This window comes from Haliotis rubra, unplaced genomic scaffold, assembly GCF_003918875.1.
Source record: "Haliotis rubra isolate DU_JTF1 unplaced genomic scaffold, ASM391887v1 Scf1979, whole genome shotgun sequence".
Lineage (NCBI taxonomy): Eukaryota > Metazoa > Mollusca > Gastropoda > Lepetellida > Haliotidae > Haliotis > Haliotis rubra.
The window spans coordinates 23,223-46,490 of NW_025765979.1; the positions used below are offsets into that span (position 1 = coordinate 23,223).

Genomic DNA, 23,268 nt, shown 5'->3' on the forward strand with positions numbered 1-23,268 from the left:
TCCCACAGCCTGAGACGTAAAATCAGTTCGACAATGACATGAAACAGCAATGTCCATAACGTTTGATACTGTTCACCCAGGAAACACTCTAATCATTACTCTTCCTGAAGATCTAACCATCATTACTTGTACAAACCCTCTGGGTGACTTGCTTGTGGGAACTTCATATCAAGGATGAGTAACAAGACTAAGTCCCAAAACACAAACGTTAAAGAGCCTTTGTAAATAATTTATTTAAACGTAATAGGAAAATAATGCTGGTTCAGTTATCCGATAATGGTACCGTGGCCTTGTGATTGGCATGCCGCGATGTTGGCGTCAGGGATGACGATGAAGCCGAAGGAGTTTCCGGGTACTTTCATCGTCCCACTTCCCAAAGATCTTGGCATCATGTGTGGTATTTGGTTATTGACAAGTTCCAGAGTTTTGCCATTGAGTTGGACTTTTCTGGAAAGAAAATGAAAACTGGCAAATGTCTCTCAAAGTTATCTTCATAATTTGAACCAATTATTTATGAACCGACTTACGACACAGTGATAACTGAAACACGGACACAGTCCTTAAGCTCAAGAGTTGAGGGCAGTGGGGTAGCCTAGTGGTTAAGGCGTCCACTCGTCACGCCGAAGACCCGGGTTCGAATCCCCACATGGGCACAATGTGTGAAGCCCATTTCTGGTGTATCCCGCTGTGGTATTGCTGGAATATTGCTAAATGCGTCGTAAAACGATACTCACTCACTCAAGAGTTGACAGAAAACATATCATGTTATACAAACGTTGACGTTAGGTCTCCTCCCTCCGGAGTCAGCCAGAATCTGTCCATGCTATTGATGTTCAGATCCGATATAGTTAGGAGTATGGGGTCTTTATTCAAGTTGAGGGCATACACTGTGATGCTTCCAGGCTTGTAGTTATATACGCTGAAACATCAAAAGTGATGTCATAACATATGTCAATATGTAGGATTATTACTAAACCTACTAGAGTCATTTCATTTTTTTTAAATATCATACGATTGACTTGTGAGGACATGATGTCAAGTGATATCATTTGTTTTCAGTAAAACAAACCAAAATGAACCAGTGATGTCAAAACAGATGTCGTGAAAATTCAATGAATGTGAAAATATCCTCGAATTGCCTTGGCCGACCTGTGAGGACACAATGGCGTCATGATGTTTGATTAATGTCACGTGCGTATAGTTACTATGTTGAAATTCAGATGGCGGCCACGGGGCGGCCACATGAAACATTACATTGTAATACATTTTTGTGACCTTTGAACCGTGATATATTCATGACATATGCCGATACGGCAACTACAGAAGATTAGTGTACAATAAAAAACTAATCAACATATTCATGTGTAAATGGAAAGATAGCTGTAAAAATAATATGAATGGATCAATGAAAAACAGTAAAGACACCGGGTGTTCGCCTGAAAATGGAAGTATACTGGACAAAATAAGTTAGGGATATTGGTATTTTATGATTGATATTTTATCGGTGTGTCAATGAATAAATGGATCATTATTTATAATTTCAAAATTTAAATGTATCCCTAACTATTTTTGTCTAGTATATATATGTTCTGCCTATATGTTCTGCACAACAGTACTCCAGCCATGCAACAGAGGCGTGTAAACAGACCAGATAATCAAGTTGTTGATGGAACGCAAATACAGTTAGATAATAATAAGTACAGAGATTCGAAAGCGTGTAAGTAACGAAAAGTGTTTCGGAATAGATTTGCTTTGCAACACATTAAGGGGGCACGTTAATGTTTTGTAGTTGACTCTGCATACTAAAATATGCTATTTATCCCCAATATTCTCGGAACTTCAGTTGAATTAAATATAGGACGTCAGTGCGGAAGAAAAATGCAGTCTAACTATCCTCAGCAACAAATTCCGTTTGGTGTAAAGGGAAAAACCGCTGTGAAACGTACAGAGCAGAGCATTCGGCTCAGCAAACATCCTGCACCCTGAGATGATGTTCTGTACTTCGGCTACAGTATTGGGCGTAATTATGGCAAACATTATTTTTCAAATTCAGTGTTTGCATATTATGACTTTGATATAATGTTCTTACAATATTGGTAATTCATATATGTATAGGGGCGGTGGGGTAGCCTAGTGGTTAAAGCGTTGGCTCGTCACGCCGAAGACCCGGGTTCGATTCCCCACATGGGCACAATGTGTTAAGCCCATTTCTGGTGTCCCCCGCCGTGATATTGCTGGAATATTGCTAAAAGCGGCGTAAAACTAAACTCAGTCAGTCAGTCAGTCATATATGTATAGCATATGCAACATTCACACAATTAGATGAAATGTCTAGATGACCAGAACGCTACCTGCAATATTTTGGAATGTTGGGTGTCTTCGTTCGAAACATGTATGGATACGATAGAGAATGATAATCCTATTCATTGTTTCATCGTTTCTTGCTCGAAAACCGAATTGCATTTGGATTTATATTAAATTTTTTGTGAGTTGAGTTTTTTTCGAGCAGCCAAACAACGTTCCATTCATGCCCATTGTGGACGTCGTTCTTTTCATTCTAAAAGATATGTTTAAGTATGATAAATGTGAAGGTTTTCGAGTATACGCTTTACAAGTTTTGTAAAAGTATATGGTTTAACATCCCACTTGTTAAGCTTCGTACAGTGTGCATACAGTCGGATGCTGGTAGATGAAGATGGAACATCAAATACTTTGTTGCCAACAAGTCTCTTGTAAAGAAGCGTCAACCAATAGTCCTGTGAAAAGAAATTATGGTGTTCCTCTATAAGAAAAACAGTATTGACTTCTGTGTTGTTCTGTGCCTATTCAAGCTGTCCCAACAGGACATTGAAAATATCTGTTAAAGTAGTGATTATTCCATAATAATAAGGTTTTAAAGGTCTTCAACGATCTTTGTCAAGAGACTTCATATTGCAGTCGGCCAAAACTACATTGTTAATCGTTAATATGACATAGTACATTTTGACATTACTTAAGAATACACACAGGAGTAGGGTCGTTATTGCTGTCAGTAAGCGAGTAATGCCCTCCAAAGAGTGACTGGCGGAGGACCCTTTTAAAACCATATTTTGCTGATACACCTAGTTTATCAAGCCACCTAAAAATAAGAATAACCATCATATATCCGTACATGTACACATCCTTTCTTAAGACACATAGGAAACTGGAATATTATGCTAAGACATCAGCAATGGTACACCATAAACACGTATGCTTGAACATACAATTGATTCCAATTTTCCCAAATGTACCAACTCCCCAATCTCCATCTAGCAAGCATGTTTTATCAATTGGCATCATCAACGTATACTGGCGCTCCATCGGAAGTGCTCTGGTTGACATTATTCTGCTGTATTCAATGTTTCTTACTGACCCGTCTTACAGAAAACTTCAAACCAAAATTCTTTGATAACTAAAATACTCACAGATTGCCTGCCACATATCTATCGCCTATACCAGGAGTGCCGCCCCCATAGCCAGAAGAAGTCTCCCCTAGCCACGCCACCAGACCATGATAGCTTCGGACTGTATTCATCACTGACTGTAGTTCAGGTATAAGACGGTCCATTATTGTATAGTCAGAAAAGTCTTCGAGTTTGGCGGTGTGTCCATCAAAGTAGTAACTGAAACAGGAATTTGTAACTGTGTTACTGTATACACAACAATCACTTAAACAAATGGAGAACCGAGTTCAATTCACCACACGGATACGATGTTTTAAACCAATATCTGGTGTTCCCCTCCGTGATATTACTGGAGTATTGCTACTGACATACTCATTGTAGGCCCTGATACTTCCCCACCCTGAAGGAAGGTACTCACTGATGGATGGTCAAGACGTCTATGACACTGGCTCCACCCAAGGACAGGAAGCTGGAAGGAACGGTCACTTTTCACAGGTAGTAGGGACGAAACGTTTGTGGAAATGGATTCTCTTGTGTGTGAAACTTTTACGCTTTTAAGTGGTTTTAATACGGTTTTGTACTTTTCACACTTTTGATGTGAATTGATGCAATTTCTATTTTGTACATACTTTTTAATGAACTTGTCTTTATAACCGGCTATGTCAGGTCCAAGGATGAGACTAGACTTATAGGCCGTTCTTTGGAGGACTTGTTTTAGGTCCTTGAAGTCACTTGCCACCTGAGCATCACTGATTGTAATGTTCCGATGTCGGAAATAAATATGAAAAATAGGTACAATTAAAATAAATTCAGCAAGCACGATATAAAAATCTGGCAACGGTATCAATTTATCATGGAATAAATAACAATGCGAAGTTCAAAATGTAATATTAGTGATGAAAATCTGCTCTCGTTCTTCACGATAATGTGAAAAGATCACCCTGTGTGCATGCGGGATGAGAGTATTCACAATCTCCAGGCGGTTGGAATCCAGTGGTCCGGTAAAAACACAAATTAACCAACCTGACTACCGATCCATTCAGTCACCTCATACAAGTACAGGTTGTTCGGGACCTCCTCCTCAAGACATCCCCAGCAAGAATAACTATTATGTGTGGTAAATGCCCCTGAAACCTACCATTTCCTAGTTCAATCCCTGCAAAAGGATATCCTTTGTCAGAGGAATATTTGAGCAGCAGCTTTGCATTTGATGGATTCCACCTCGTTCCGTTGCGGAGCACCAGGTTGAGACCAATCACCAGTTTGAAGCCAATCTTGTGAACAAACATGTTAAGATCATCCCAGGTGTTTGCTGAAAATAAGTGTTTCTAGATCAGGCATCAAATAATACATTCTTTCAGTTGTATATCTTGAATATAGAGTCAAATCACACTTGGAAGCATCTTCAATCATGACAGTTTGCATAAGATTTCGTGAGCTCAGAAATATGGAAATTCTTCAATCAAAACGTACATGTAGATTCAAGGTCTTTCTGGGGAAGGTTTGTTCTAGAAAGATGCAACAATGTTATTTTGCTGTCACGATCTGACATCAAATAATACATTCTTTCAGTTGTATATCTTGAATATATAACAGTTTAAACAAGATTATGTGAACACAGAAACAAGAAATCTGTCAGTCAAAAGGGAGACTCATAGGGAGACCTTTCGGTGAAGGTGTTTGCTAGAAGGATGGAACAATGTTTTATAGCTTTCACCTGGGAGCTGGAACTGGTCTCCAGTAGCAATGTTGTGGGTCGGGTCAAACACCATGTAGTCCAGTGACGAGCCACCGATTCTCAGATACCCTGGAGCTAAAGCTTTTCCCAGAGTCAGCAGTTTGGGAGAACTGTTAAAACAAACACGTTTTGTGTGCTTCTTGAACCATGGTAATAATCAACCTATATTCCCTGAATAAATGTAGTCCTACAATCGAACAGGCTATTTTTACCAAGATTACAAAGAACGTCAAAAGACTCTTTATTCACAATGTGTTTTGTCCAGGTTATAAGGCCCCGGTAAAACTGTCAAAACGTCTTATGGTATTCCCTATTTATACTTGCACCATATGTTCACAGACGAATAACTGACTTTACTTCGCACCGGTTTTTGACAAGTGCCGCTGATGGACCAGAATGCACCCGACCTGGTATCATCTCTATTTCATAATGTTCATGATACAATCCAGACTTCTACTGTGGAAAGTGTTCATGGCATTTATTTGTGGATATAAATGTATATTTTCATCCGGAACCTCGATTTGCAAACAAATCCGTCAACCAAGTAACAAACCAATCAGACATATTTGCCCCGATGTTTTATTACCTGACATTGTGATACTTCAGATTAGACCTCAGTTGACTGCCGGCGATGGTGACGCCAACAAACATGTCATCTATCACCTGCAACACGTGGTTAGTTTTACCCTGATATGTTCGGTGTGTAGGGACACAGTAAACGGCAGGATCCAAGCCAGTCCAAATAAACACAAGATCATGATATCCGGGAACATTTTCACCGTTACTTCATTTTGAGATATATACCTCCTATGTTCACTTCGGTTTGGGCAAACAGCAGGTGCCACCAAGACCTGACAATTGATAAGAAGATGGAGCCACATGTATGATTGAGATGATTAAGATTATGCCTAGACTTTTGGTCAAGAACTGGGCTTGTGTGTATCTGTTTTGGTATCTTATCTTAGTTTTATTACGTAAATGTGAAACTGAGAAAAATCAAGTCCCGATAACATTTGGAAATATGTAGACACACGACCTATCCTTAATATGACGAAGATACACTTTACATTTCTGTTGTAGGTGAGTTTAAACACTTTGAAAAGTGATGACGCTGAGTCTAACAGTGCAAAATCTGCAAATAAAACTTTCCTGGACGATCGAAAATATTCTCCCATGCAAGCTTGTGTCGAGTCGACAAAGCCCATTGTCGAATATACAGAACACATGAACTCAGCTTGCACTGGGTCACAATCGACCACAAGTGGATTCTCCTTTAGCACTATTTAAACGCCTACCAAATATTTCGTCACAGCTTTTAACCAGTTAGTTTGCACATTGCTTTTGCGTGTTTGTGTTCTGTTGTCTCACTTTAATTTTGTAAAAGTAACATTAATAAGCTTGTGTGTTCTAGATGCCAGTCCTTGCTACAACAGTAGACTGGAAATGCTGTAAGAACCATATTGCTCCCTCTTCCATAGCTACATGCTGTTTGCAGGCTAGTTTGTAATTAATTTGACTACATACTGACGACACATGCAAACGCCAGACAAGTATTATTCAGAAACCTGCGGGCTTCCAACATGCAGTAAATCGTACTTCTACTTTTAGTCAAAGTAACCCTACATGACACCAAAGGTGATGTATCGGATGTATGGGATGTATCGTCAATATTGTACACACTGTAGTACCACATTCTCATTCTGTGAGTGCAGTAAGCATGCAACTTATCCAAGCATTTCAAACTGATTTGTTATTGCGTGTGCTGTTTCTCAGGACGGGATTGATGTATTAAGATTTGTTCATTGTACATCAATAAATAACACACATTTCCAAAGATGTTTGGAGAAGCGACAATTCACTAATGATATGTATAACCGTCTCTCCTGTCTTCATGTCAGTCTAGCTGACCTAAATTGATGATTACAACATGCAAAGTCTCGATTATTCTCCGAAACAAGTTTGCCTATAATGCAAAATCAAGGTGAACATATAAGAACGGATCACTGAAAATCCGTAATGACACCAGGTGTTCGTCCCAAAAGGAAGCATGTAGTTTCTGTCCCTCACTCAGACCATCTGCGTCGAATGAAAGTCTTTCTTGCCTGACCCATCCCAGCAGTACCGTCATGAGATGGCAGTCTGTAACAAATCTGGAGATCTAAATATGTTCGTGTTGCAACGCTGTCCATCAGTCAGGGCTATTTTTGTTTTTGTTGTTGTTTTTGTCCAACTTAATGATCTACAAATGTTACCTGAAGATCACTTAATCACCACACTTTAGCCATGTATTCAATGAGCACCGAACACACAGTAGCGAAGTAAAAGTACGTGGTAATATACATTCAAACGTCAGCCCTTGCCTTCGTTGGGAGTGAATGCGAACAAGGCGTTCAATGTATGAACAAATATTAAATATGTGTTGACGATGTGGAGCTTTACTGGTGATAAGACGCGTTGGTGCAGGGAGTTGAGTTGAAGAATCATTTAGGCAACAGCTTAACTGTCGCAAAGCCATGATCTTCCTGGTCTAAGGATGCAAAAGTAACCATATTCCATATATCTTGTAAAGAGGTGATTTTAAAATTAAAACGTGTAACCCTAAGATCGGTTCGTACCATACTACAGTGTGAGAGCATGGGAAAACCCTCCTTTTGGAGCAGTTTATTCCATATTATATGAACTTAAGAACCTTCTAAACCTTCCAACCATTTATTCAAACACATACTGTTGTATTTGCACAGTGTGAAGTCGTTTCAGGGATGAATATAACTGTATAATTAAATAACCCTGTGTTGTGTTTCCTGTCATATTTCACTCTGAGAAACATGTAGATTAACTGAAACTTGTAAATAGAAGTTAGTAATAGAGGATGTTATCACAATTAAGATATTTCAAAGGCCACCTAACACGTCTACATTCCAAAAGACAACCATCATGGCGGTTTGTAAACATTTTATTAAAATTTTCAGATGGCTATCCGACAATGGTACCGTGGCCTTGTGATTGACATGCCGCGATGTTGGCGTCAGGGATGACGATGAAGCCGAATGAGTTTCCGGGTACTTTCATCGTCCCACTTCCCAAAGATCTTGGCATCACGTGTGGTATTTGGTTATTGACAAGTTCCAGAGTGTTGCCATTGAGTTGGACTTTTCTGGAAAGAATATAAAACCTGGTTGGTCTGTTTATTCTTCTTGATCATCTGTGGATCCAACAGATGTCCTGCAACTATAGCATGTGTGAACAAGTTTGTCGTAGAATGATGATTAATTGTTATGGATATACAACTTCTTTTATTCTGTGAAAGGCGTTGTCGTTGTCATCACTTGCTTGACAACGGCATCTATGTCGAAACTTCACCCTTCACAGAATAAAAAGTTGTATATCCATAAAAATTGTCATCATTCTTCATCAACTCAACTTCTAAAATGTCCATCAAAGAAGAAAGTTTGTCGTAGGTCATTTTACAGATTCCTGCGTCAAGAGCTGCTTTTGAGGCAAATGCCTCTCAACTTTATCCTCATTATTTAAACCGATTGTTTGTTGATGGATTTTGCAACACGGACACAGTCCATAAGCTCTAGAGTTGAAAGAAAACATATGATATACAAACGTTGACGTAAGGTTTCCTCCGTCCGGAGTCAGCCAGAATCTGTCCATGCTATTGATGTTCAGATCCGATATAGTCAGGAGTACGGGGTCTTTATTCAAGTTGAGGGCATACACTGTGATGCTTCCAGGCTTGTAGTTGTATACGCTGAACCATGAAAAGTGATGTCATAACATATGTCAATATGTAGGATTATTAGTATTACTTTCCTTGAAACCTAGTCAATTCATTCATTTTTTGAAAATATCATATGAATGACTTGTAAGGGCATGACGTCATAATGATTTGAGTGACGTCATTTGTTTTGATGACGTCACACAGTTGCTAGCTATGCAAAGATGCAGATGCCACCCACGGGAATCTCACATATAGGCATTACATCTCTGTAACGTCTTAAGTCGAATTCGATATATTCATGATACGTACCAATAAGAACAAAACATTCCTTCCTGAAAATCACGGACACTCAGCTGTTGTTCTGCCAGTACCTGGCATAGCTCTAAACTGATTCAAATTGCAATGACTGTGTGTATATTTTGGACTTTGATAAAATGCTTTTTCAAGGTGATTAATGGTAATCTATGACCAAACTGTTGTGTAGTGTGCATTGTTGGGAAATGTTGACCAAGTTGTGAATACAGTTTATATTGTGAACTCACTTGTTAAGCTTTCGTACAATGGGCATACAGTCGGATGTTGTCCGATGAGGATGGAACATCAAATACTTTGTTGCCAACAAGTCTCTTGTAAAGAAGCGTCAACCAATAGTCCTGGTAAATGAAATCATGGTGTCATTACACGCTATTGTTTAGTGCAACCCATGCTTGTCGTAAGAGGCAAATGATTAGATCGGTTGTGGTCAGCCTCGCTGACTTGGCTGACACATGTAATCGTATTCCAATAGTGCTGATCGATGTTCATCATGTCAGTCACTGGATAGTCTGGTCCAGATTCGGTAATTTACTACATTTCATACAGCTGGTATATCGCTGGGTGTAGCAACAACATACAGCACAAACAAACAAAACGAATGTGGTTGATGTCGCGATGGTCGAAACAGGATGATCCATGAGAGACTACCTCGAAGGCCTTGGTCACTACATACGGCCTATAAGCACAAGGTACTGTTCACCTATCATGATATGGAATTCCGACATAATGAGTAAGTGAGTGAGTGAGTATCGTTTTACGCCGCTTTTAGCAATATTCCAGCAATATCACGGTGGGGAACACCAGAAATGGGATTCACACATTGTACATTGGGAATCGAACCCGAGTCTTCGGCGTGACGAGCGAACGTTTTAACCACTAGGCTACCTAACCGCCCCTCCGACATAATGACATTTTGTAGCTGTTAATATGACATGATAATATATTAACGTAACATGCGTTCACGCACAGGAGTAGGGTCGCTGTTGTCATCAAGAAGTGAGTGATGCCCTCCGAAGAATGACTGGCGCATGACCCTTTTTATACCATATTTTGCTGACACTCCCAGTTTATCAAGCCACCTAAGATTTTGAACAAAATCACAGTATTAGATTAATAATCCTTTCTTAACAAACCATGTATAGAAAAGAAGAAAACAGTTGGACGATAATTGTGCCACAGACACCGAAGACGTCATCATCAATGGTATATCCTACCCGTGTAAACTTTACAGAACAATGTCTTACAGTTGAATCCCAATATTTTCAAAATAGTCCTGGTGTTTCTGCAGAACTAAACGCATCAGTAATCACCATCTAAGAAATATTTATTAGCAATCGAATTCTAAATCAACATATGCTGGCCCTTCATTCAAGGCGTTCTGCTTGACGTTCCTACATTGCTTTCTACTTTTCTGATTACAGGCTCTTCATATAAAGAAATCTACTCTGAGCATGAAACTGTTTGAAAAGAAAACGTTAAGCAAACACCCTTTGAATAGCTAAAATACTCACAGATTGCCTGCCACATATCTATTGCCAATGCCAGGAGTGCCGCCCCCATAGCCAGAAGAAGTTTCCCCTAGCCACGCCACCAGGCCATGATAGCTTCGCACCATACCCACCACTGTTTGAACTTCGGATATAAGACGGTCCATTATAGAGTGGTATGAAAAGTCTTCGAGTTTCGCTGTGTTTCCATTAAAGTAGTAACTGAAAAGAATAAAATCTAACACAAAAAGTCCTAACCGTATTAAGGTACACGCAACAATCAGCCAAACAAACGTTCCTTTCTATTTTTGTTCCTCTTATTATTTTGTATATATTCCTGTTATTGAAGTGTGTTACACAAAGTGATTGGTGATCTACTCATTTCGTTAAAGTCATCCTCCCACTCGGCGTCCACTATAAGCATCAGTTACCATCCCGCTGCTACTATATATCCATTATTCGGCAAATATGTCTTCGCTGTAATCCACGGTTGCTGCTGGAGTGAGTATGGTTTTGCGCCGCTTTTACCAATATTCCAGCAATATCGCGGCGAGGGACACTAGAAATGGGCTTCACACATTGCATCATGTAGGGAATCAAACCAGGGTCTTCAGCGGGACGAACGGATGCTTTAATTTGGCTACCCCAAGACCCGATGCTACTGGATCATCCATAATGACATGAATGATTCATTGACGTCCACGTCCCTGATGCCCTGATACCCAAGGACGATACTCACTGATGGACGGTCAGGACGTCTATGGCACTGGCTCCGCCATCGGTCAGGAAGCTGGAATTGCATGATCACATTTGACAAGAGGGTATCGAGGAAGGTATCACTTGCATTTACCACATTCGTGTTTGTGGAAACCGTTTATCTGATGTGTGAAAAGATAAAAGCTACCGAATGGTTTAACGCCGCTTGGAATAATGAGGAACGACAGATGGGACACAGGTTTCAGGCGTTTGAGCTCGGGCAAGGTAAATCCAAACCTCAAGGATGCAACTAAAGGGATTGACACACTCGTGCTCCCATGTCAGTTATTGAATGAATGCTTTAGATTTGACACAAAGGGTGAGACTAACATACCAAAGTAAGCACAGAGGTGGTTCAGTTTGTAAAACAACATTCTAGCACTGGGTCTCTAAGCACCATATTCCCAAGTGTAGCGTATGAAATGTGTATTTAATGCATACTTGTTTAAAAACTTGTCTTCATAACTGGCCACGTCAGGTCCGAGGATTAGACTAGACTTATAGGCCGTTCCTTGGAGGACTTGTTTCAACTCTTTGAAGTCACTTGCCAGTTGCGCTTCACTGACAGTTGTATTCCATTGTCGGTAATAAAAGTTTGGTGCTTCATGGACAAAACATACGAAGGTAATTATGCATTACGAATAACAAGGGATCCTGTCTACACACACAGTATGGTACATCAAGGAGAAGGGAATTAATATACAAATTATATTCATATCATTCTTAATGTTTTAAGGGTGTTGCATTCAATGTTAGTGTGAAAAGACGCAGATAATTCAGTAATAATACGATGTGACCGTCTATTGTTTAACGCCCAAATAGGATACGTGGCACGTATGAACGAAATTATCCAGCCTGATTACGTATCTTTTCTTGTTTAGGACCTGTTCTGTGCGGATTCCAAACAACTATATTTCAATTTTTAAATTATCTGTGATAGATGTGACATATATATGGCTTCAAACCTACCATTTCCCAGTTCAATCCCGGCAAAAGGATACCCTTTGTCAGAGGAATATTTGAGCAACAGCTTAGCATTTGATGGGTTCCACTTTGTTCCGTCACGGAGCATTAGGTTAAGACCAATCACCAGTTTGAGTCCAATCTTTGAACAAACATGTTGAGATCATCCCAGGTCGTTGCTGAAAATATATGTTTCGGATTTGCATCTGTCTAAAACCTATATGGTTTCATATATGTTAAAACAATAAGGCCAACCAAACACTGCATTTTGATGCAGATTTGAATAAAGAAATCCGTCGACAAATATCAGGATTATTGAATTTTGGGAACGTAGCCATGTTCCTATCTAGACATATGACAGTCCTCACTAGCAATGGTCGGAAGACGGGGTTTCCAGACGTTGGCCCAGTTAATGCAACAGCATTGACAGTTTTATGGAATGATACTACATGTATTCCAAACTATTGTCCGATCTGGACTCGTTTGTATCAGCACAGTAGTCGGTAGTGGTTTGAAGTAAAGTTGTTTATATTTGTATATTGTTGTTCATTTTGGAAGATATAACTATCCTATCCAGCTATCACCTCGGAGCTGGAACTGCTGTCCAGTAGCAATGTCGTGAGTCGGGTCGAACACCATGTAGTCCCCTGATGTGCCCCCGACTCTCAGATACCCGGGTGCTAAAGCCTTTCCAAGGGCCTGCAGTTTGGGAGAGCTGTTGATAAAACATATTTTTAGGCTCAACAAAATGCACTGGTAGTCAAATTACAGTCCTCAAGTGATTTGGAGTTTACACCCACATAGCAATTACTTGCAGCGTTTTGGAGCAACGAGGGGTGAAACTTGCTATTTGATCATTGAGCGGTCAATGATAAAGCTGGACAGAAAGGCAATCAATGAGAAAAAGCATGACTTCACTTAAATATTGTGTACATTTCATTTGTTTTAGCTATTCAGGAAACCTAGACCCAAAAATGAAAGCAAACGTCATGAATTAAAACCCAATATTTGAAATGACTGGTTCCCTTGTTCATAATATCTATATTGAATTTGGAAGTGGAATTCGTTAGTAAGCAGTGTACTTAGTGTTTTTCCCTTCTGGCTGATCTGTTTCATTATACACATGAATCGAAATTCTCCTCGTAATTTACCACGTAATTTACCACGTAAATCAACCGCCTAACCCGCTCAGCTAACGCGACTTCCACAAAAATGGAAGTTGGACAACTGGTAGTCTAGGCTGCGGCCTTTGTGTACCCCTCTGATAAGTGTTAATTGGCACGGCTCCCACGGATTTACCACTGATTTACCAAAGTGAACTAGAAATCGAGGAGACCAGTTGGACATCCTCATCTCTTTCACTTTTAGATCTTTGCATAAGATTCTTTGTGACAAAACACTCTAAAGAAGACTCAAGGTGTGTAAAGAAAGTGATTCTTGTGTATTTGTGTTGTTGTGGATATGTAACCGATCTATTTGGATCTATAACCTGATTACCTGGATCTATAACCTATCTATGTGATTCATAACCTATCTATTTCGACCTATAAGCTATTTATCTGGATCCATAACCTATCTATATGGATCCATAACCTATCCATGTGGATCCATAACCTATCGATGTAGATCCATAACCTATCTATGTGGATCTATAACTCTATCTATGTGGATCCATAACCTATCTATGTGGATCCATAACATATTTATGTGGGGTGGACCATAACTTATCTATGTGGACCCATAGCCTATCTATGTGGATCAGTAACCTATATATGTGGATCCATAACCTATCTATATGGATCCATAATCTATCTCATATGGATCCATAACCTATCTATGTGGATCCATAACCTATCTATGTGGATCTATAACCTATCTATATGGATCTATAACCTATCTATGTGATCCATAACCCATCTATATAGATCCATAAACCTATCTACATGAATCCATAACCTATCTATGTGGAACAATAACCTATCTATATGAATCTATAACCGATCCTTGTGTATCCATAGCCTCTCTACGTGGATCTATAACCTATGTATGTGGATCCATAACCTATCTATGGGATCCATAACCTATCTATTTGGATCTATAACCTATCTATATGGATCCATAACCTATCTATTTGATCCATAACGTATCTATATAGATCCATAACCTATCTATGTGGATCCATAACCTATCAATGTGGATCCATAACCTATCGATGTGGATCCATAACCTATTCATGTGGATCTATAACCAGAATGATGACTTCGGGTTTTCCCTTTTTGTCTAGCAACATTTTAACAGGTCTAACCTTTGGTGTCTAAATTTCACAACTTTAGTGTTCAGTAGAGCAGTCTCTTTCAAAGACCGCCAAAAGTTTTAGGGTAGGCGTGTAGAGAAGGTCATTAAAGTTCACATATAACTGACAAAATTATGTTAGTCATCGCATTTTGTCGCATTTTGTTAATATGGATTCTATTGACCCTAAAATATATGTTCAATCATTTCCACCCATCAACAGGACCTGCCCACAACCCCATCTATCAAGTAACGTAATCTATGTAACAGAATGAACAGACATGTTTGCACAGATGTTATGCCTACCTTACATTGTGAAACTTCAGATTGTACCTCAGCCGTCCGCTGTCAATGTTAACCCCGACAAACATGTCATCTATCACATGCAACACGTGGTTAGTTTTTACTCTGATATGTTCGGTGTGCAGGGACACAGTAAACGGCTGTATCCAAGCCAGTCCAAATAAACACAAGAACATATCCATGGTCATGTTAACTGTTTCCCTGTTGTAGGAGGGTAAAGTGCCCTTCTTCTGTGGTGCCGAAAGATAGCAGGTGCTACCAAGCCTTGGCAATAGATAAGGCAGTCCAGACGCGTGTTTCACAACTTCCATGAATTCTAATGCATATATGTATTTCAATGCCTTCTAGTGTTTTTATTTGCTATCTAACTACCACCTAGATATCATGTTTCTTAGTTTCAAGGATCGGCTTTATTAATGCTAAGTTTGACTTCCTGCTTGTATTACCATGTCATCTTTAAAATGGAAACCTATTTTCTAAACACATGCCATGCACCTTTGGATTTTATTTCAAAATACAGCCTGATAGCATGTTGTATATTGGAATAAACAAGCACTTTAAACAGATAAGATCAAGACAAATTTGTGAATAATAGAAATGAAAGCTACAAGACCCTTTCAATTCCTATACAGGTAATAAGTTGGGAGGTAATACAATGGTCGGTTAGTGAAAATGGCACCTGCAAAATAACTGTCCTGGACATGGTCAGATCTGTCTTAAGGGTTGGCAATAAAGACACATGGAAAGATGGTATGTTTCAAAAAGAGACAGTGTTCACGTAGATATGTTTCCTGTCCATGTCCCTGAAGTGACTGTTTTCCTCTGTGTAACATGACAAACTATTACACATGGATCTGCAGAATAATATCATATGTGTTCCGCACCTTGACGATATATGGGATATGACAGTCTATTAGAAATGTACCTATCCAGACACTTTTGAGGTATCTGTGAATGAGTGCATGGTGTAATTTATTATGAGACCCTGTCCAGCTGTACATATTGTACCTATGTGTGAGATATCAATGTATATGTGTCTATAAAATAAAGGACCATTATCCTACATGTGTGCAGACCATAAAGCGTACTCCGCTATCCGTAGATGGTGGATTTAAAACCCAGTGCAAAAAGCCAGTGACTGATGTAATGAAGACTGATCCACGCCGTCCGATGACAATGCCATTGTTTGCATTTCATGCAATTTCAACAACATGTAATGTTCTTTAAGTTTCAGAGCAACTGAGAATTATGGACGGCGTGTTGTTCGATATGAGGGAACGCCATGATTGGAATAACTATGTCTATGCATAAATTAAATGAGGATTTGACACTTGATATGTTTTTCTTGTTGTTTCTCAGATGTCCAACCTGACGGATTAATCGAAGGGTTTTCTTAATATTGACATTGTTTATCAAAATAAATGAGGTCATATGGACATCTCAGTTTTTAACCTTTTGGCAACGTGTCTTTTCTTTGATTAACAAAACGGAGTAAACAATTTAATCATATTCATATGCGAAACAGGACACAAATAGTACCCATGGGGATACTGCCTACTTGTCTAGGTATTCTACTCCCAGCTTTGAACAAGACATCCAGCAATTACCCATCAAGGTATCGGAATATTGAGATATTAATGTTATCAACACACCAATTACATAACATGGTAAAATAAACAAAGGTCCCACAGATTAGAGATTTTACTTTCTGCTTTAACTTTTGCCTGGACATTACTTTACTGTCATTTACATCCATGGAATTTGTCAATATCAGCATGTGTAATTCGATCTTGTCTTTATGTTCCCCAAAACTGATTAGACCTAGTATTTGTTTGAAGGTTTTGTTAGTACATTGCTGGAAACTGCAATGTAGGCGTATGTAAGTCCATGCTCATGAGCTGAGGAATCCATCATGCTAGTTGATGTGTAAATGAATTGTGTGTGATGTATTATGCCAGAATAATGTTCTTTTGCTGAAAGCTGTGTGTATTCCAAACTGCTAAATGAACGTCAACCTATTCTTAAAGGGCCTGTACTGTAGGTAATGTTACACACACGTTCACCCCAGAATATACGCCCGAAGATTACTGTGACAGTATTAAGGTATCCTATCGTTCACTCACACATACAAACTTAGATGTCCCATAATCTCTATTCAGATTGGTCAATGCATTACCCGGCGTTGTCGAACTTCCTGGTTTAATACTGACGCATATATCACGCTGGCGTTATAAATAACATTCATAGAGATGAATAACAACCTTCCTGCCACTAAGCTATGTCGAGACGAAAGATCCATGCAAACAGTTATGCATGCGTTCCGAACGAAGGAGTTATAATCACACGCCTTTTCGTCAAATATATGTGATAGTAATTTGATTGTGTTGTAGATTTTGTGAAGAAATAAGTTTTTTAACCAACGTAAATATTTCATTCGGAGTGCAGAATATTTTGGACAGGAAAATAATATGTGAACTTCATCTTCGAGGTCGGGATCCATGCAATGTTCACAGCAGATGTTATAGTCGTACTGTTGTTTATCCTTCCTGTATGCATTTACCTTCAGATTGTTCAATGCTATTCTGAATTCACAGAATGCACGTACCAAAGACTTGTCTTGGAGACAGGTAATATATGTTTCTGTGTTAAAATCAGTGTTAAATCCAGAGTATAATGACAGATAACTTGAGGTAGAAACAGACAAATGCCAATCCTGGATAAAGATATCCTCTAACCTTTGTTTGAAAGTGCTGATAAATAGCTTCTCGTCACCAACTTGTTGTGATAACCAAGTCCACGTGAAACCTGCTGAAAAGAGCAGAAATCTAACCTCCGATCACCCAGTTATGTCTTCCATTATCGTCTAAAGATTTGATAAGAATCTAATCTTGGATATCTAAAGGAGTCCATTCGTAGTAGTTTCAACCAGTATTTGACTACTCTCATTCTGGTATACACAAACACACTGCAGCGACCTGTTTCACCCAATATTGCTTTGTTTGATGCAAATTTCCCAACAGATATGAATCGTTTAAGGAATGCGGTATGGACCTTTTCAATTGCTTCATTGTATAATGTTCCCCATATCTCGGAGCCATAAAGAAGGTTGGTAAAAGTTTACAGTGGAAGATAGGCATTGCTGTAGAGAACGTCATTGCTTGGTTACGTTGAAATAGCTGGTACACTGGCCTTAATGCTTAACATATACAGTTGTAGAGTAAGGGGCGACTAACGGGATCGGGTGGTCAGACTCGCTGGCTTGGTTGACACTTGTCACCATATCCCAGTTGCGTAGATCGATGCTCATGCTGTTGATCACTGGATTGTCTGATTCCGACTCAATTATTAACAGGCGGCCATCATATAGCTGGAATATTGCTGTGTGGCATAAAGTAATTAACTCACTCACTCACTCACTACAGAAGTATAACGGTGGTACATGTGTACACACGTACAAATGTATACACAGCTACCTCGAACATACTTATCCGTATCACATAGATATGCTGTAAACGTTTCCGGTTTGGAACAATATAGACTTGGTGTATTATTCCTATAGATGCAGCTTTACGCTCAGACACATATGAACACAACTACCTCTGACACACAGTTTATCTCTATGACGTGGAGGTGCATGGTATCCCCAGTGTGAGAGAAAGCGTGATATCAAAGTAACCTGAGAGCCGGTTCATAAAAAGAGCTGAAGGAACATTTTACAAAATCAGTCTCTAGCGGTTAAAGACATGTACAGTCTCGTTATATGAACGAACCAGCTTCGTTCCTTTTTTACTTCTACGCATGTCAAAACGCCCGTATTACTCATGGTCGAACAGCCGAATAATCCACACCCAGTGGGGACAAATTCAATATATTCAAAACTCATTGAGCACTGACAATACCAAGGTGTCTCGAAACGTCCACGCCATCGGGCTTTTTGTGTAGCTGTATATATTAAAACTCTCTGCTTTGGAAACTCTCAATGGATATTTACACATGTTTGCATGTCTGGTATTAAAAGTAGTACCCGACGTCGCTGAGGGGCAGACTGATCGAAAACTTACCTTCAGTATGAATCCTGTCAACTGTGTGGTGGTTCTGTGTTGCATTGCAGTGATCACATGTGTGGAGATTCCGTCACGTGCCAAGGGGACGGCGTCCATTATTTACAGCAATAAAGAGAAATAAAAGGTAAGCGAACTTAATAACTACTTTCATTCATCTGTTCTAATAATTATGGTTAATCTTATAGCCATTTCAAATATTTGGGATAAGCCTTATTGCAATATTTTATATATCGATCATAATATGTATTTCTCAAGAATGATGCAGTTGTATATGTACATGTACCTTGTGGGCTATTACTACTAAGCACGGCATATAGCCGAAGAAACTGGCATAGGATGCAAGTGCTCTTTGGTTTAGTGAAACTTTAGAGCTCGTTTATTGTGCCACACAACCAAATACAACAAGTATGGTGATTCGTAATTCTTATCCCTGATAAGCAAGTACACGCCTTCAAATGACACGATATTGGTCCTACTGGCGACACATTAACATTTAAGTCATTTCAGTCGAGTATCAGAACAGAAAATAGTCTCATCTAATGGATGTGTAAAGTCGATCGATATCCTGGTAAAACGACAATGAATATATCACAACCAACTGTCCATTCCTTACATAATCATAGCACGTTTAAACAAAGACGTCATATATGCTTATTTACTGTTACAATGTTCGGATGTGCCACATCCAACAACTTAGAAGATTTACAACACGGTTCAAGCACTTCGGGAGGCCTTTGGGTGGCCTACCGGTTAAAGCGTTCGCTCGACACGCCGAAGGTCCTGGTTCCATTCACCGCATGGGTACAATGTGTGAAGCCCATTACTGGTGTCGCCCACTGTAATATTGCTAAAACATTGCTAAAAGCGGTGTAAAACTAAACTCACTCACTCAAGACCATCGAAAACCATCTTGTCATTTGCAACTTCAGCATATTTTTACTTAGCACGTGCATTCCTTTGTAATATTATTTTTAACATGTTATAATTAAGTTTAACTACGCTTGCTTGCAAATTATCAAGGCTGAACCTACACCATTTTAAACAATTTTGAAACATTTCTTGTAAGGCAAGTTCTTTTGCCATTCTTGAGGAATTTTCCGCAATATATATATATATATACACACACACGCATATACATATATATATATTCTCAATATTTCTGGTTGTACTATATATATATATATATATATAGTACAACCAGAAATTATTGAGAATTTATAGATTGTATTTTATTTTACTACTAAATGTGAATATTAGCAGAACATAACTCCAGATTCAAAGACAGGTGAACAGTTAGTATATTGTCAAGTCACCATGGGCAGCAATGCAGGCTTCAATGCGGCGGGGCATACTACTGATCAAAGAAGTTAGAAAGTCGTGGTCCATGCTGTCCCAATATCGGACCACCTCTTCTTTCGTTTCAGCAATATTTGTCAGATTTTTCCTATTGACACTTTCCTTCATAAGTCCCCAAACATTTTCTATTGGATTTAGGTCAGGGATATAGCTTGGCCAATCTAATAATGTCATATTTTGGGTCCGAAACCAGACCTGTGAATGCTTTGAACGATGGTTTGGGTCGTTGTTCTGTTCGAAAATCCGAAAACTTTCCATAGAACACATGAGCAGATGAAAGTAAAGGTCCCTCGAGAATATCTCTGTACCGCTCACTGTTTATATTCCCTTCAAATACACAGAGAGGGCGTTGCCCCTAACACAGATATGCCACCCCACACTTCAAATTTAGGACTGTACTTTGGGCGCTGACACAAAGGTTTTTCAGTTTGTTTTGGCCTAGAATTTCAGTGTATTAGGAAACAGCCACACAGAACTTTCATCTGAGAAAATCAAATTGTCCCAGTTAAAATTTCTATGCTGTAAGCACCAGTTCAACCTTAGCTCCTTTTGTTCAGCCTCGACTTTTCTGCCAACCCACTTTTTGCATGCAGCTCAGTTCTAATTGTCTCCTTACAGACAGCCACGGTTCCTCAATCAATCATATCCAGCCTTAAGTTTTCTAAACTCCTTCGTTTGTTTTTAGAAACAAGAATACCAAGCCGCCTCCTGTCACCGACAGTCAATTTTCTCGGCCTACCTGCGCCTCCCTGGTGCCATATCAATGCCATATCCATTTGCAATACTTTTCAAAACACGATAAACTTTGGACAAAGGAAAGCCTGTTCTACTTGAAATCACTTTAGCTGATCTGATGTCCTTCTTATAATACTCTAAAATCAACTTCCTCTTCTCTAAATCATCCATACTGAGGATCACTGAAAATGTCGTCTGCTAGCAAGTAAACAAAGGTGGAAAACGCTTCACAAACTAATGAAAAGAAGTGACGGAGTTGTCTCTCTTGAATGAAACCAAGCACTTGATAGCTGGTCAAGGTTGTTTTATACTAGAAATCCAATTAAACATATTCCTTAAATTTTCAATAATTTCAGGCCATACTATATATACTATATATATATATATATATATATATACACTGCTATATGATCCTAAGGTATCATATAGCAGGTACGTATACGTGTGCATGCACATTCATCCTGGTTTCATACAGTGGTGTACGTATACGTGCATGCACATTCATCCTGGTTTCATACAGTGGTGTGCGTATACGTGCATGCACATTCATCCTGGTTTCATACAGAGTGTGTATACGTGCATGCACATTCATCCTGGTTTCATACAGGAGAGTGTGTATGCGTGCATCCAGATTCCTCCTGGTTTCACACTGGTTTCAATATGCGTACACGTGCATGCACATTCATCCTGGTTTCATACAGCGGTGTGTGTATACGTGCATGCACATTCATATTGGTTTCATACAGGAGTGTGTGTATACATGCATGCACATTCATATTGGTTTCATACATCGGTGTGCGTATACGTGCATGCACATTCCTCCTGGTTTCATACAGCAGTGTGTGCATATACGTGCACGCACATTCATCCTGGTTTCATACAGGGGTGTGTGTATACTTGCATGCACATTCATCCTGGTTTTCATACAGGACGGATGTGTGTATACGTGCATGCACATTCATTGCAAGTGTGTATCCTGGAGTTCATACAGGAGTGTGTATATACGTGCATGCACATTCATCCTGGTTTCATACAGGGTTCTGTGTATGTGCATGCACATTCATCCTGGTTTCATACACAAGTGTGTGTGTGTATACGTGCATGCACATTCCTCCTGGTTTCATATCCTGGTTTCATAAAGGGGTGCACGTATACGTGCACGTATACGTGCATGCACATTCATCCTGGTTTCATAAAGGGTGGTGCGTATACGTGCATGCACATTCATCCTGGTTTCATACCTCCTGGTTTGTGTGTATCCGATGCATGCACATTCCTCATGCACATTCATTCCTCCTGGTTTTCACGTTCATCATTCATCCTGGCGGTGTGTGTATATGTGTATGCGTCATTCAAAAGCTGTTAAAATATGGTACTTGTTGGTCCTGCCTGGCGCTCGGCATTAATGGGTACAACAAAGGACTGAAAGTCGGCTCGGAGTCACTATAATGTGTCTACAGGAGTTGTGTATTCGTGCTTCACTGCGGCATGGTATCTACAGTGAGTATACGTGCACTATACAAAACCAGTTTAAGTCTGGACTAGTACAAGCAGCCACATTCATCCTGGTTTCACACACACACATGCATGCACATCGTCATATGAGCGGCATATTTTTACGTGCACGACGTTAATCCCAATTTCACCTCACCTCACTTCATCCCTAGTTTCAGACGGATGTGTGTGTATACGATGCATGCACATTCATCCTGGTTTCATACAGCGGTGTGTGTATACGTGCATGCACATTCATATTGGTTTCATGCAGGGTGTGTGTGTATACGTGCATGCACATTCATCCTTGTTTCATACAGCAGTGTGTGTATGCGTGCATGCACATTCATCCTGGTTTCATACAGGGGTGAGTATATGTATTCATATGCATGCACATTCATCCTGGTTTCGTACACACCAGTATGTGTATATGTGAATATGTGTTCTTATATGTGTGTATACGTGCATGCACATTCATCCTGGTTTCATACGGATGTGTGAGTATAGGTGCATGCACATTCATATTGGTTTCATACATAGGTGTGTGTATACGTGCATGCACATTCATCCTGGTTTCATACAGGTGTGTGTATACGTGCATGCACATTCATAT

At 39.5% G+C, this 23,268-nt stretch overlaps 2 protein-coding genes and 1 long non-coding RNA gene across 3 annotated transcripts; all 3 read right to left on the reverse strand.

Annotated features, from left to right (window-relative positions):
- Positions 1-215: 215 nt before the first annotated feature.
- On the reverse strand, positions 216-5,814 carry LOC124275049 (heparanase-like). The gene is made up of 10 exons (XM_046710523.1): positions 5,750-5,814; positions 5,143-5,273; positions 4,564-4,737; positions 4,055-4,256; positions 3,844-3,894; positions 3,447-3,644; positions 3,007-3,118; positions 2,647-2,756; positions 776-919; positions 216-447 (listed from the first exon to the last, which is right to left on the reverse strand). The coding sequence occupies exons 1-10, from the start codon at positions 5,812-5,814 to the stop codon at positions 267-269; spliced, it is 1,368 nt and encodes a 455-aa protein (XP_046566479.1). The 3' UTR covers positions 216-266.
- A 2,286-nt stretch (positions 5,815-8,100) lies between these two features.
- LOC124275046 lies at positions 8,101-9,443 on the reverse strand. Its single transcript, XR_006898196.1, has 3 exons — positions 9,433-9,443; positions 8,777-8,920; positions 8,101-8,317 (listed from the first exon to the last, which is right to left on the reverse strand). It is a non-coding gene; the product is annotated as an uncharacterized LOC124275046 (long non-coding RNA).
- Positions 9,444-10,712: 1,269 nt separating this feature from the next.
- LOC124275050 (heparanase-like) lies at positions 10,713-15,245 on the reverse strand. Its single transcript, XM_046710524.1, has 5 exons — positions 15,010-15,245; positions 12,996-13,126; positions 12,539-12,590; positions 11,432-11,482; positions 10,713-10,914 (listed from the first exon to the last, which is right to left on the reverse strand). Exons 1-5 carry the CDS (start codon positions 15,192-15,194, stop codon positions 10,713-10,715), a joined length of 621 nt encoding a protein of 206 aa, XP_046566480.1. The 5' UTR covers positions 15,195-15,245.
- Positions 15,246-23,268: the final 8,023 nt, after the last annotated feature.

Excerpts from the sequence above, each read along its gene's own strand:
- LOC124275049 (XM_046710523.1), bottom strand. The coding sequence starts at position 5,814 with ATGTTTGTTGGCGTCACCATCGCCGGCAGTCAACTGAGGTCTAATCTG. Across the intron at positions 5,274-5,749 it reads CTGAAGTATCACAATGTCAG|TTCTCCCAAACTGCTGACTC; the intron begins GTAATAAAACAT and ends TTGTTTTAACAG. Across the intron at positions 3,895-4,054 it reads AAAGACAAGTTCATTAAAAA|CTTCCTGTCCTTGGGTGGAG; the intron begins GTATGTACAAAA and ends CGTTCCTTCCAG.
- LOC124275050 (XM_046710524.1), bottom strand. The coding sequence starts at position 15,194 with ATGACCATGGATATGTTCTTGTGTTTATTTGGACTGGCTTGGATACAG. Across the intron at positions 11,483-12,538 it reads CAAAGATTGGACTCAAACTG|CTTCCTGACCGATGGCGGAG; the intron begins GTGATTGGTCTT and ends ATGCAATTCCAG. Across the intron at positions 10,915-11,431 it reads GACGTCCTGACCGTCCATCA|TTACTACTTTAATGGAAACA; the intron begins GTGAGTATCGTC and ends TATTCTTTTCAG.